Source organism: Neoarius graeffei, chromosome 9, assembly GCF_027579695.1.
Source record: "Neoarius graeffei isolate fNeoGra1 chromosome 9, fNeoGra1.pri, whole genome shotgun sequence".
NCBI classification, from domain to species: Eukaryota; Metazoa; Chordata; class Actinopteri; order Siluriformes; family Ariidae; genus Neoarius; species Neoarius graeffei.
This window is the reverse complement of record NC_083577.1, coordinates 62881947-62896776: the sequence shown is the minus strand read 5'-3', so window position 1 is coordinate 62896776 and position 14830 is coordinate 62881947. Positions and strand designations below refer to the sequence as shown.

General features: G+C 41.8%; 1 protein-coding gene across 3 annotated transcripts in view; it reads left to right on the top strand.

Annotated features, from left to right (window-relative positions):
- Nucleotides 1-6310: 6310 nt before the first annotated feature.
- The window catches only part of LOC132891310 (disintegrin and metalloproteinase domain-containing protein 23), a 60464-nt gene continuing 51944 nt past the window's right edge, over nucleotides 6311-14830 (top strand). For 2 of the 3 annotated variants that reach the window (XM_060928809.1, XM_060928807.1), the window contains exons 1-3: nucleotides 6311-6501; nucleotides 7078-7283; nucleotides 7649-7725. In XM_060928809.1, the coding sequence (XP_060784792.1) occupies nucleotides 6420-6501; nucleotides 7078-7283; nucleotides 7649-7725 (365 nt within the window). In that variant the 5' untranslated portion in view covers nucleotides 6311-6419. The remainder of the gene's footprint in view (nucleotides 6502-7077; nucleotides 7284-7648; nucleotides 7726-14830) is intronic. The other variant, XM_060928808.1, reaches the window with a different exon arrangement.

The following is a 14830-nucleotide window of genomic DNA, read 5'->3' as shown; positions in this document are numbered from 1 at the left end:
GCCTAGAAAATCTGACTCCAAAGGACATCCATCCATCCATCCATCCATCCATCCATCCATCCATCCATCCATCCATCATCTTTAGCCGCTTATCCTGTTCTACAGGGTTGCAGTCGATTTGGAGCCTATCCCAGCTGACTATGGGCGAGAGGTGGGGTACACCCTGGACAAGTCACCATGTTACCGCAGGGCTGACACACAGAGACAAACAACCATTCACACTCACATTCACACCTACGGTCAATTTAGAGCAGCCAGTTAACTTAACCTGCATGTCTTTGGACTGTGGGGGAAACCGGAGCACCCGGAGGAAAACCATGCAGACACGGCGAGAACATGCAAACTCCATACAGAAAGGCCCTTGTCAATCACTGGGCTCAAACCCAGAACCTCCTTGCTGTGAGGCGACAGTGCTAACCGCTGCACCATTGTGCCGCCCCATCATTACAGCATAATAGCGATAAATACATTTTTTCAGTGTGAGTAGAGTATAAGGTTGTAGTAGCACTTATATCAATGAGTCTAGAAAATCTGACTCCAAAGGACATCCATCCATCCATCCATCCATTATCTGTAGCCGCTTATCCTGTTCTACAGGGTCGCAGGCGAGCTGGAGCCTATCCCAGCTGACTATGGGCGAGAGGCAGGGTACACCCTGGACAAGTCTCCAGGTCATCGGAGGGCTGACACAGAGACAAACAACCATTCACACTCACATTCACACCTACGGTCAATTTAGAGCCACCAATGGGAATGGTCTGCTATGTTACATTTTAGCTGTATTCAGCAGATGGCGCTGTGATCAGTCCTCCACTTCCAGGTCGTTCCCAGCCAAAACAATACTCACTGTGACATTGGTTTGTATAACGTTTTGCAATAAGATAGAATTAATAAATTTTATTGATGTTTAACTGGAATAGACGCTTATAAAATGTTGTCAAACGTACAAATACGCGAATTATCGCCCATGCCACATCCATTATTGTGCTTAAGTTAGGGCTTGTGGTCTGGGTAACCGCGTCTACTTCACGCAGCCTGTAAGATATATTTGTGCTTATCATGCTTATTGATGGGCCAGTTATTGTGAAATCATAATAATGTTTGATTTTTTTTTATATTAATCACATACTTGAATAATCAAACATATTTCCTCAAAAGAATGCATACAGAGCAAAAGAATGCATACATTTAAATTTTGATGAGTGCTGATTCTATATTGGTGTATAGTTCATATATTTGGGGATAAGAATTCTGGTAACAGAAATTAACACACATGGCTAAATTGGCTGTTGAAATCATTAATATAACAATAATATGCTTTTTGTGGGCGTTATAGTTATTTGAGGCTCGGCCTGAATGATTTGAAGCCCGACATGGTTCATTTGAAGCCCAAGCGGTAGCGATAATTTATTTATGTTTTATTAGGTGTGATTAATGTTTGGGTGTTTTAATATTAATCTCTTAATTAACGTCCTAGCAACTGGTAATAATTCTTAGCAATTGTAAAATTGTCTGCCACATTTACATTTTTTTTAATTCGGTAATGCACGAGTCCTTGTGAGTTTTCAAACATTTCAAATTGTCAATCCCCAAATATTTGAGAAGATGTCTAAATACCAGCATAACATCCTAACTCTGGTTCATAGCCCAATTCGAAAAACCTACCCAATAATAATATCCCTCGTATTCCTTGAAAACTTTCAATGTTTTGAGGATGTTTTGAGTTGGGAATGTAAATTAAGACCCTCTTCAGTAAGTATATGTTAAAACACCAAACACCAATGCGAACAGAAATGAAATTGGACGTGTTCATTTCCTGCAAATATCACTCTAATCAACTAATGTCAAGTAGTCCAGGGGTTACACTCACAGTGACAAGAATGATCAAACTGACAAATTTACGATTTAACAGACTACAATCCTGAATCCAAAAAAGTTGGGACAAAGTACAAATCTCATCTCATTATCTCTAGCCGCTTTATCCTGTTCTACAGGGTCGCAGGCAAGCTGGAGCCTATCCCAGCTGACTACGGGCGAAAGGCGGGGTACACCCTGGACAAGTCGCCAGGTCATCACAGGGCTGACACATAGACACAGACAACCATTCACACTCACATTCACACCTACGGTCAATTTAGAGTCACCAGTTAACCTAACCTGCATGTCTTTGGACTGTGGGGGAAAGCGGAGCACCCGGAGGAAACCCATGCGGACACGGGGAGAACATGCAAACTCCACACAGAAAGGCCCTCGCCAGCCACGGGGCTCGAACCCGGACCTTCCTGCTGTGAGGCGACAGCGCTAACCACTACACCACCGTGCCACCCTAAACTGAGAAAATGCATCATTTAAAGAGAAAAATTAGGTGATTTTAAATTTCATGACAACAACACATCTCAAAAAAATTGGGACAAGGCCATGTTTACCACTGTGAGACATCCCCTTTTCTCTTTACAACAGTCTGTAAACGTCTGGGGACTGAGGAGACAAATTGCTCAAGTTTAGGGATAGGAATGTTAACCCATTCTTGTCTAATGTAGGATTCTAGTTGCTCAACTGTCTTAGGTCTTTTTTGTCGTATCTTCCGTTTTATTATGCGCCAAATGTTTTCTATGGGTGAAAGATCTGGACTGCAGGCTGGCCAGTTCAGTACCCAGACCCTTCTTCTACGCAGCCATGATGCTGTAATTGATGCATTCTGTGGTTTGGCATTGTCATGCTGGAAAATGCAAGGTCTTCCCTGAAAGAGACGTCGTCTGGATGGGAGCATATGTTGCTCTAGAACCTGGATATACCTTTCAGCATTGATGGTGTCTTTCCAGATGTGTAAGCTGCCCATGCCACATGCACTAATACAACCCCATACCATCAGAGATGCAGGCTTCTGAACTGAGCGCTGATAACAACTTGGGTCGTCCTTCTCCTCTTTAGTCTGAATGACACGGCGTCCCTGATTTCCATAAAGAGCTTCAAATTTTGATTCGTCTGACCACAGAACAGTTTTCCACTTTGCCACAGTCCATTTTAAATGAGCCTTGGCCCAGAGAAGACGTCTGCGCTTCTGGATCATGTTTAGACACGGCTTCTTCTTTGAACTATAGAGTTTTAGCTGGCAACGGCGGATGGCACGGTGAATTGTGTTCACAGATAATGTTCTCTGGAAATATTCCTGAGCCCATTTTGTGATTTCCAATACAGAAGCATGCCTGTATGTGATGCAGTGCCGTCTAAGGGCCCGAAGATCACGGGCACCCAGCATGGTTTTCCGGCCTTGACCCTTACGCACAGAGATTCTTCCAGATTCTCTGAATCTTTTGATGATATTATGCACTGTAGATGATGATATGTTCAAACTCTTTGCAATTTTACACTGTCGAACTCCTTTCTGATATTGCTCCACTATTTGTCAGCGCAGAATTAGGGGGATTGGTGATCCTCTTCCCATCTTTACTTCTGAGAGCCACTGCCACTCCAAGATGCTCTTTTTATATCCAGTCATGTTAATGACCTATTGCCAATTGACCTAATGAGTTGCAATTTGGTCCTCCAGCTGTTCCTTTTTTGTACCTTTAACTTTTCCTGCCTCTTATTGCTCCTGTCCCAACTTTTTTGAGATGTGTTGCTGTCATGAAATTTCAAATGAGCCAATATTTGGCATGAAATTTCAAAATGTCTCACTTTCGACATTTGATATGTTGTCTATGTTCTATTGCGAATATAATATCAGTTTTTGAGATTTGAAAATTATTGCATTCTGTTTTTATTTACAATTTGTACTTTGTCCCAACTTTTTTGGAATCGGGGTTGTATTTTCATCACGAAAAACATTTACTTGATGGCTCTGTATCTTTAAAATTTACAAGATGTTATTAAACTTGAAACAAACCACAATAAACCCTGAATAAACACTTTACTTTTGTTGGTTTGGGCTGTGCGGCATCCACCGTTGTTGACATTGTTGAACAACCCAGTGACGCGCGCGCCACCTGTTGACTACTCCGAACATATCATAGTGGACCCTTCCCATTAACCTAACCTGCATGTCTTTGGACTGTGGGGGAAACCGGAGCACCCGGAGGAAACCCACGCATACACGGCGAGAACATGCAAACTCCACACAGAAAGACCCTCATCAGTCACCGGACTCGAACCCAGAACCTTCTTGCTGTGAGGCAACAGTGCTAACCACTGCACCATTGTGCCGCCCCATCATTACAGCATAATAGCGATAAATAATTTTTTTCAGTGTGAGTAGGTGTATAAGGTTGTAGTAGCACTTATATCAAATGAGTCTAGAAAATCTGACTCCAAAGGACATCCAACCATCCATCATCTGTAGCCGCTTATCCTGTTCTACAGGGTCACAGGCAAGCTGGAGCCTATCCCAGCTGACTATGTGCGAGAGGCGGGGTACACCCTGGACAAGTCGCCAGGTTATCGCAGGGCTGACACACAGAGACAACCATTCATACCTATGGTCAATTTAGCCCCACCAATTAGCCTAACCTGCATGTCTTTGGACTGTGGGGGAAACCGGAGCACCCAGAGGAAACCCATGCAGACACGGTGAGAACATGCAAACTCCACACAGAAAGACCCTCGTCAGTCACCGGACTCGAACCCAGAACCTTCTTGCTGTGAGGCGACAGCGCTAACCATTGCACCGTTGTGCCGCCCCATCATTACAGCATCTCATCTCATTTCATTATCTCTAGCCGCTTTATCCTGTTCTACAGGGTCGCAGGCAAGCTCGAGCCTATCCCAGCTGACTATGTGCGAGAGGTGGGGTACACCCTGGACAAGTCTCCAGATTATCGCAGGGCTGACACAGAGACAAACAACCATTCAGACTCATGGTCAATTTGCACCACCAATTAACCTAACCTGCATGTCTTTGGACTGTAGCACCCGGAGGAAACCCACGCAGACATGACGAGAACATTCAAACTCCACAGAGAAACCGGACTCGAACCCAGAACCTTCTTGCTGTGAGGCGACAGTGCTAACCATTGCACCGTTGTGCCGCCCCATCATTACAGCATCTCATCTCATTATCTCTAGCCGCTTTATCCTGTTCTACAGGGTCACAGGCAAGCTCGAGCCTATCCCAGATGACTATGTGCAAGAGGCGGGGTACACCCTGGACAAGTCTCCAGGTTATCGCAGGGCTGACACAGAGACAAACAACCATTCACACTCACGGTTAATTTAGCACCACCAATTAGCCTAACCTGCATGTCTTTGGACTGTAGCACCCGGAGGACACCCACGCAGACACGGTGAGAACATGCAAACTCCACACAGAAACCGGACTTGAACCCAGAACCTTCTTGCTGTGAGGCGACAGTGCTAACCATTGCACCATTGTGCCGCCCCATCTTTACAGCATCTCATCTCATCTCATTATCTCTAGCCGCTTTATCCTGTTCTACAGGGTCGCAGGCAAGCTTGAGCCTATCCCAGCTGACTATGTGCGAGAGGTGGGGTACACCCTGGACAAGTCTCCAGGTTATCGCAGGGCTGACACAGAGACAAACAACCATTCACACTCACGGTTAATTTAGCACCACCAATTAGCCTAACCTGCATGTCTTTGGACTGTAGCACCCGGAGGAAACCCACGCAGACACGGCGAGAACATGCAAACTCCACACAGAAACCGGACTTGAAACCAGAACCTTCTTGCTGTGAGGCGACAGTGCTAACCATTGCACCATTGTGCCGCCCCATCTTTACAGCATCTCATCTCATCTCATTATCTCTAGCCGCTTTATCCTGTTCTACAGGGTCGCAGGCAAGCTTGAGCCTATCCCAGCTGACTATGTGCGAGAGGTGGGGTACACCCTGGACAAGTCTCCAGATTATCGCAGGGCTGACACAGAGACAAACAACCATTCAGACTCACGGTCAATTTAGCGCCACCAATTAACCTAACCTGCATGTCTTTGGACTGTAGCACCCAGAAGAAACCCACGCAGACATGACGAGAACATGCAAACTCCACACAGAAACCGGACTCGAACCCAGAACCTTCTTGCTGTGAGGCGACAGTGCTAACCATTGTACCGCCCCATCATTACAGCATAATAACGTTAAATACATTTTTTCAGTGTGAGTGGAGTATTCTTTCCATGACTGACCCAGAAAATGGTACTTCTTTGAGAAGCAAAAAGTGACTTACTGCAGCTTTAAATTCCCAACCAAACGTTCAGTCGACTACAAATGAGACACGCTCTGCGCAAGTGTGGTGCAGTCAGTGTCCTCATGAGCTCGCCTGTCTCCACGTAACAGCAGTCCTGGTCCTCATGCAGCTGACCACCGCAGAGACAATGTAGACCTGCTCATAGTATGACACTATGAAGGCTACTCGCCGCATGCATGTGCTTACATAACACTATTCATACCGACAACTATGAATCATGCATCTGACGCTTCTCTCCACTTTGCTCGTGAGCATCCTGGTTTCCGGTTTGCAGTCATCTGGAACGACAGCACCACACGGTATGTACCTTCACTCAAAATGTCACCAAGTCATCCAGCTATGGCTTGGTAAACTGTGTGTGCACACATTATGTGCAGTTTTATTTTAGGTTGGATTAGAGCAAGGATGTCCTGTGTGTGGATGCTGAGGACAGTACAGGACCAAAGTGTCCTAAGTGGACACTTTGGGAGGGAGGGAGGGAGGGAGGGAGACTTGATGCTTATCACAGCCACAATGCGTTTTTCTTCTAGTATGCAGTATGCACAGGCAATGTTCTGCAAGGATATCCATCTTCTGAATCCACAGTTCTATATGTTTAAATGTTCAGATCTTTTGGCATGACATTTGTAAAACCTATAACATATATACTATACATCTAGGTGTTGTTTAATTGTAAAGAAATAATAAAATTAGTCATATGAATGCTTTTACTGTTGTTTTTATTATTGCACATGCAGCATTGATTTGTTCTGTCTTTGTGAATCATATTTGGTTGCTGTGTACGATATTAATGTCTAGCAATTAATCAGTTATTGTGACTTTTTAAAAATGTATACAGTTATTGAGGATTTAACGGTATGATGTTTGTGTGTTAGTAGAGAATGAGTCTGTCTGGGATGCTGTTTCAATGCGGGTGGAGCAGGATGCCACTGCACCGCCTTCCACGCACAATGGGAGCACGCAGGAGGCCGAACGCACCATCGCATACCCTTCTCGCCTCATTTACTACCTGAACGAGGAATCCGAGAGCACTTATCATAACCTGAACACTCAGGCCAAGATCCCGGGCCAGCAAGGCCAGGTGAGTATTGTCTCTATTAAAAGTAATTAAAGCATATTTAATTCTAATGCATTTTGGTATCAGAGTAATAGCTGTACTAAGGATGTCAAGGTAAGAGATTTTTGGCTAGAGATATTAAACCGAGAAAGCTGCAGTATTTTTTGCCTCTTGGGGGAATCTGCCTTTTGTCTGTTTGTCAGCTGACAGCAGCTAATCTTCTGGGCAAGCTGCATGATGCAAAGCATGGTTTACTGCAACACTATACTGCCAAAAGAGTAGCCAAGTTATGTTTCTGTGACCCAAGATTTTGTGTTTCACTTTGTGTTAATTTTATCGGATGGAGTTCTTAAGTAAAAACACTTCCTCTCTCCTGCTCTCTTCTTTAGGTAGTCCATTTGGCTCAAGCCAGTTTTCAGCTTGAGGCATTTGGATCCAGATTCATACTAGACCTCATATTAAACAAGTGAGTATTAGCTTGTATAGGTTGCTATTCTCAACTTAAATCTTTAAAATTTTAAATTCTTGTTTCTAGGTACAGCGCTGTTATAGTGTATTACACATAGTAGAAGATAAATCTTGTTATATGTGTTGCTTCATTCACTACACATGTGCACATGCATGAGACATAGTCTATTAGGTTTCAATTTGACATCGCCTGGTCAATACGTGACTATCAATGTGGCTCCAAAGCTAAGAGACATGGTTATAGTACAGATGCACAGTGTTGTAGGAAATGGATTTCAAATATGTCTGCACAATGTAATGTTCGTTAAACATTATTGCAGTTTTAGGCTGTGTAATCGCAGAAGACTGCAATGTGCAAATGTTCCCGCTAACAAACTCTTTTTTTGTTGTGAGTCAGAAGTTTCAGATACATTTTCTGGGGCTTGTTTCATATTTCAATATGAAAAGTTTCTGTTATTAAAAATATATTATTTATTAACGGGGCAGAATTTAGCAATATAATTGCAGTATTTTCTTTAGTCCATATTGTGAAGCTTGACCTACTAAGCAACATGCTTTTTACTACGGAATCTTTAATATGTAAATCTAGGAATATGTCTCAAATAAGACAAATCTCTTAGGTTAGGTTCACACTGTTAGTCCAAATCAGGTTTTTTTGCATATACCAATCTGAATCCAATATTCCTGATTGGCTGTCCACATTATATATTGTAAGTGATCAGATCCGATCTCTGTGTTTGTGTGGCACTCCTCATTTTCTGTCTTATTTGCACTGGTTACTATAGTAATGATATTGCCCACAGAAATGGAGGAAGTAGTATTGACATTGTGCCTGAAAGTAGTTGAAATAAACAAACCAAAATGGAGGGTAATGAAATGGGTTTGCTTACAACCTCAATTCCGAAAAAGTTGAGACACTGTGTAAAAACATAAATAAAAACAGAACGTGAAGATTTGAAATCATGGAAACCCAATGTTTAATTGAATAGTACAAAGAGAAAATATCAAATGCTGAAACTGAGAAATTTTCTTTTTTTTTTTTTTAAATATATATGCTCATTTTGAATTTGCTGTCAGCAACACGTTTCAGAAAAGTTGGGACAGGGGCAACAAAAGACTGAAAAATTGTGTAATGCTTAAAAAACCACCTAATTTGGTTAATTGGCAACAAGTCAGTAGCATGATTGGGTATAAAAAGAGCATCCCAGAGAGGTGGAGTCTCTTAGAAGTAAAGATGGAGAGGGGTTCACCGCTCTGTGAAAGACTGTGTGGACAAACAGTGTGACAATTTAAGAATACCGTTCCTCAGTGTAAAACTGCAAAGAATTTGGGGATCACATTATCTATGGTACATAATATTAAAAGATTCAGAGAATCTGGAGAAATCTCTGTATGCAAGAGACAAGGCTGAAAACTGACATTGGATGCCTGTGATCTTCAGGCCCTCCGTTGACACTGCATTAAAAGCAGACACGTGTCTGTAGTGGAAATCACTGTATGGGCTCAGGAACACTTCAGAAAACCATCATCTGTGAAAACAGTTCATTACTGCATCCACAAATGCAAGTTAAAACCAGATATAAGCAATATCCAGAAACACCGCCACCTTCTCTGGGCCCGAGCTCTTTTACGATGGACTGAGGTGAAGTGGAAAACTGTCCCGAGGTCTGACGAATCAAAAGTATAAATTCTTTTTGGAAATCATGGACACCACATCCTCCAGGCTAAAGAGGAGAGGGACCATCTGGCTTGTTATCAGTGCACAGTTCAAAAGTCAGCATCTGTGATTGTATGAGGGTGCATTAGTGCATATGACATGGGTAGCTTGTACATCTGGGAAGGCATCATTAATGCTGAATGATATATACACGTTTCATGGCAATATACTGTCATCCAGACAAAATCTTTTTCAGGGAAGGTCTTCCTCCTTTCAACAAGACAATGCCAAACCGCTTTCTGCACATATTAAAACTGCATGGCTCTGTAGTAAAAGAGTCCGGGTGCTAAACTGGCCTGCCTGCAGTCCAGACCTGTCTCCCATTTAAAACATTTGGTGCATTATGAAGCGCAAAATACGACAGAGGAGACCCCGAACAGTAAAGCAACTGAAATTGTATATCAGGCAAGAATGGAACAACATTTCTCTTTCAAAACTATGGCAATTGGTCTGCTCAGTTCCCAAACATTTACAGAGTGTTGCTAAAAGTAGAAATGATCCAACACAGCAGTAAACATGCCCCTGTCCCAACTTTTCTGAAATGTGTTGCTGACATCAAATTAAAAATGAGCATTTTTTTTCAAAAATAATACAATTCCTCAGTTTCAATATTTATGTTGCCTTTGTACTATTTTCAATGAAATATAGGGCTTCCATGATTTGCAAATCATAACATTCTGTTTTTTTTAATTTACAGTTTACACAGCATCCCAACTTTTTTTGGAACTGGGGTTGTATTTACCACATGGCAGAATGGAGCTGCAGTGCAGGTTTTATTAAAAATAATGAGACCGTGTCGGAGATAGAGGAGGTTAAACATAAACTTTACATGGGGTCAAAAGTCACGGATGTTAAAAACCCAACTGAAATCTGATCAGAGCAGTCAGACCTAAACAAATTTGCAAAAATGTACTTTGAATCCTATTTCTAACCACATACGAATGTATGTGTAAAAACTTGTAAAAATCTGATCTTGTGATTTTGGTTTTATTTTTTGGCTGTTCAGACTTGCTACATATAATCAGATTCCAAATGGATATGCACATAAATTGGATTTTGCCTGACGATCTGAACATCGCCTCAAACCTCATTATGTCTACACAGCCACAGCATTTACTGATTTACTCTTTAAGTTCTTTGAAGTCATTGAGTGCTGAGATTACACTAAATCACTGAATATTGTAGTGTATTAAGCGTTAAATGTTGCAGTTAGTTAACCAAGAAAGTGTCTTAAAAGCAGCAGATACTGTGGGTGAAGAAAAAGATGTAACCCTCCATTAGCAGGTTCAGACCTGCATTCCACACTTTCATAACTACGTAATGTATAATATGCTTTAAGATGAATAACTAATTAATAAGCTTGAACTTTAATAGGGTAAATATCCAGTACAAGATCAATATTAGATGCAGCTGAATATCTGCCAGGCATGAATGATGACTCTTCTTCTTTCTTTAATTAAATATCCCTCATATCCCATGGTCCTGTTATTGTCAGAGCAGCAGTGTGGGAGAGCGAGCAAGCTGATATCTGCTGGTGTGGGGACTTTGGCTCATGTCCTGAATAACTTTTTAATTACTGCAATTGAATAGAGAATGAATCGTGTCCCTGTCAGTCGTCTGACTTAATTGAGATGCAGAAGAGATGCTCTGTGCAAAGGACTGCGTGCATATTAATTCTCCGGATTCTTTTCTCTTACTTGTCCTTGCTTCTGTCTTACACACATGTAAAGGAACTTGTTTATCTTTGACTGCACTTTAAGAAAACCTTGGGCTAGATATGGTGAATAAGTGATAAAGTGATTTAAGGTAGCATTAATTGTGTAGCATTTTGTGTAGTTGTCGTGAGTTTTTGGTTTATAGTTTGTAGCATAATATTGCAGAAAGAGGATGGATCTGCCCTTTCCCACTTTCAGAGTCACATCCAAATGAAGGTCTGCGAGTGGGAGCGTTTAGTGTGTGACATCAGGTTTTTCACATCGTGTTTGTGGGTATGTGTATGGTTTCTGAACACACTGCAGCTGGTATTGTGGCTGTGCAGCAGCAATGATCTGATCTAAATATAGAAATCTCTCTGCATGCAGCCACTGACTCCTGCTCTTATAATGCTGCTCTGGCCTCCTCCCCTCACTGCACCTGTGCTGCACAATTCTGCTTAGTCTTCTACAATGTGCCGCAGCACAGAACTGAAATTTCTTTGCACTCAGCCTCTTCTGGTCTCTCCTCTGTGGAGGAACATGCAGCTCTGTTAGTCTGAGGGCATGTAATTGGGTCTTTGTTGACCCCTGTGCAGTCAATGGGGAGATTTATATAGGGTTAGAGGTGTGTTTGGGTTGGGAAGTGGAAGAGTTTTTACTGGCAACTGATCCATTAATGTAGTTTTTTTAATGCAGGTTTGATGTCGCATTTCGGCATAGACACAAAACAATAATTTAGCACATATTGTCTCATTTAAGTCATTTTAAACCATTTAAGAAAACAGACAAACTGTGTCATGTCAGTCTGTCTTGTGCTGTCTCTGTTTTTACACTCGCACATACTCTTAATCTGATCTGAGTTGATGTGAATGTGTGAGATCTCTCTCTCTCTCTCTCTCTCACACACACACACACACACACACACACACACACAAAAGCACATTTTGGTGATGAAATTATTAGTGCCCTGAAAACATTTACACAAGGTTGAAGAAAAATGTATCTGGGCCGGAAAGTCCAAGTGAGAATAAAGTGTGTGTGTGTGTGTGTGTGTGTTGCTGAGTCAGATTCAGATGCCTGGGAGGAAGTGTTAGAGGACATAAGAGCTGAAGGTGAATCCAGCACCAGCAGTCTCTTACTATTCCCATCATTGCAGTATACCAGAGATGTAGCATAGATTATTAATTCTTTTCCATCTATGATGAGTTCCACTTTAATCAGTGTTGTAATCCTTAGTGTAAACTCGAACGTCTCCATTTTCACAAAGAGATATTCTGGATAAATCATTGTAACACCCTTTTGATGCATTGGAGGTGCTGAGTTTCAAAACATTAGAATGTCATCAATGTAGGTGGTGACGAATTTTCCCAGCATGGCTCTGAGTACATCATTGAGTGCCTTGAAGATAGAGGGAACATGGACCTTTTACATATGAAATTCCCAAGTATTTCTAGTGACCACAGGTCATACTGAAAGCCTTTTACATGTATCACGTAATCTGATTGAATCTAGGTTCTAAGCACTTTTAAAGATGGAGAAGATGGTGACTGTTTGAGCTGTTGAGGTTGAGGGAACCATGTTAGCAAGTAGATGTCTGATCAGGGTGGTGCGCTACCTGATCAGGTCAGTCATACAGTCCTCGGGTCTGTGTGGTGGTAGGGTACATGCAATGTATTTACTTCCCTGAACTCCGCATACAGGAATTATACTTTTTCTAGAGATGTGGAGGCTTTGGTAATTGTGGGATGAGGCAGGCAGGTCTCATGATGATGAGGAGGCCGATCTTCTTGTTCATCCTGTAATATTTTTGGAATTTGATATTGGAGCCAGGTTAAAGCAAGCACGAAGGGGTTATCTGGGGATTCCATGACCAGAAAGGAGATGTGTGGATTGCACTGGTGTGAAGGCGTAGCTCATCACTTGAACCCCCTCATCCTCTGGTTTTCCATCCAGCGCTTGGACATGATGCACTGGAGTCCCAAATTGATGAGCTCATGTGTTGATTGTGAACGTTGTTTTAAGCACATGAGATGTTTGCCTGTTCTTTTTGCCATTAGGAGAGCCATGGAACACATTGCATTTATCCAGATAGCGGTGGCCCAATAAAACACATTCCGGCATGTGGTGAGAGGAGCTGAACTACTTTTGTCTTTGCCAGACTTGATCTCTTAAAAAGAGATGTACAGTGAACACTGTAGTTAAAAACTTTGACACTCGGAAACATCTCAGCCATACTTGTCAGGCTGGGCCTTGAGAGGCTCATTACATACATGGGTGCCATTATGATGACTGGCAAGTCTTTCTAATGTACAACTGTAGCATGTAAGGTGGAAATATGCTGTTACTGTTTGCAAAGTACATGGCTTTTGAGCAGAAAGGGTTTGATGGAATTTACTGAAGCCGACTACTTCCATGTTTTCAGGCAAAGTCTTTTGTCATAATGCATATAGACAGATGCAAGTATGTGGTTTTGCAATGTCTGTTTGTTCCATTAATAATCGTGGACTGTGAATGGGAATAGGAGCTTAACTGAATTTCATATGATGAGGTCATGGGCTGAGGATAAATGGAATTGTAGTCTGCAACTTCTGGAATTGCAGACATGGGCATGACAAACTCCTCTTTTTCCTGGTAATCAATGCTATTAGGAGCATATGAATTTTAGGTTTAGGTGGGTTAGCAGTAAAAGTTCCAGGGTAGTAGATCACCCCGCAACCCCTGGACACCCCAGATGTAGAATTAGCTCCTTTATGCACATTTGGTGATGCAGATATAAATATAATAACCAACTGTGGTTATTCAGTTTTAGAAATTGAGCAAGTAAGGTCATTTTTGCATTCAAGCACACATTTTTGTACCCCATTTTCTACCTTTGTAGTCATTACAGGTTTCCACCAACTGACTAGTTCTCCCATCACACTCTATCCACTAAAATTAATATATAATAAACATAAACACTTTATCATACATCATTAGGTAGACAAACACTTTCAGGAGTGCACTAACTTCTCTTAATGAGCTAAAAGACCACTATGATTGGTTAGTGTTATTAACAGTTATTAATATTTTATCAGTTCAAAGATTGTAGGATTGCAACATGCCACAAAGGTTAGCTATGACCTAATGGTTAGAGAAGCAGCTTTGGGACCAAAAGGTCACCAGTTTGATTCCCTCGATCAGCAGGAATGGCTGAAATGCCCTTGAGCAAAGCACGTAAAACCCCAACTGCTCTCCAGGCTGCTCTGGGTATGTTGTATGTCGCTCTGGGTAAAGAGCGTCTGCTAAATGCCATCAATGTAATGTAATGCAACAAAGATTTGTATAAACTATAATGTAGATGTCTATGTTTAAAGATTATTGGAATGTCAAACTTACAGTAACTATGATTTCAGTATTACTGGCCTTGGATTAAAAGACATTTTAGGATCTATAGGAATTTAAAGTTTTGCGTAGTCCTTATATACAATATGGCTATTAGCAGGGGCAGCTCATATCAGTGGGCTTTTAAAGGTAAAAGAAAAATCAGTATAAGGTTTCATATTTTGGGCATCCACATCATCTTATCTGTGGTTAACAAATGTTTTAAAGAAGATTACTTGTGGATTTTTTTATTTTTTTAAACCGAGTGCAACAGCACCGCTAGCGGTCACACAAAAACACACAGTGATATGAAGCAAGACTGTGGGTGAACT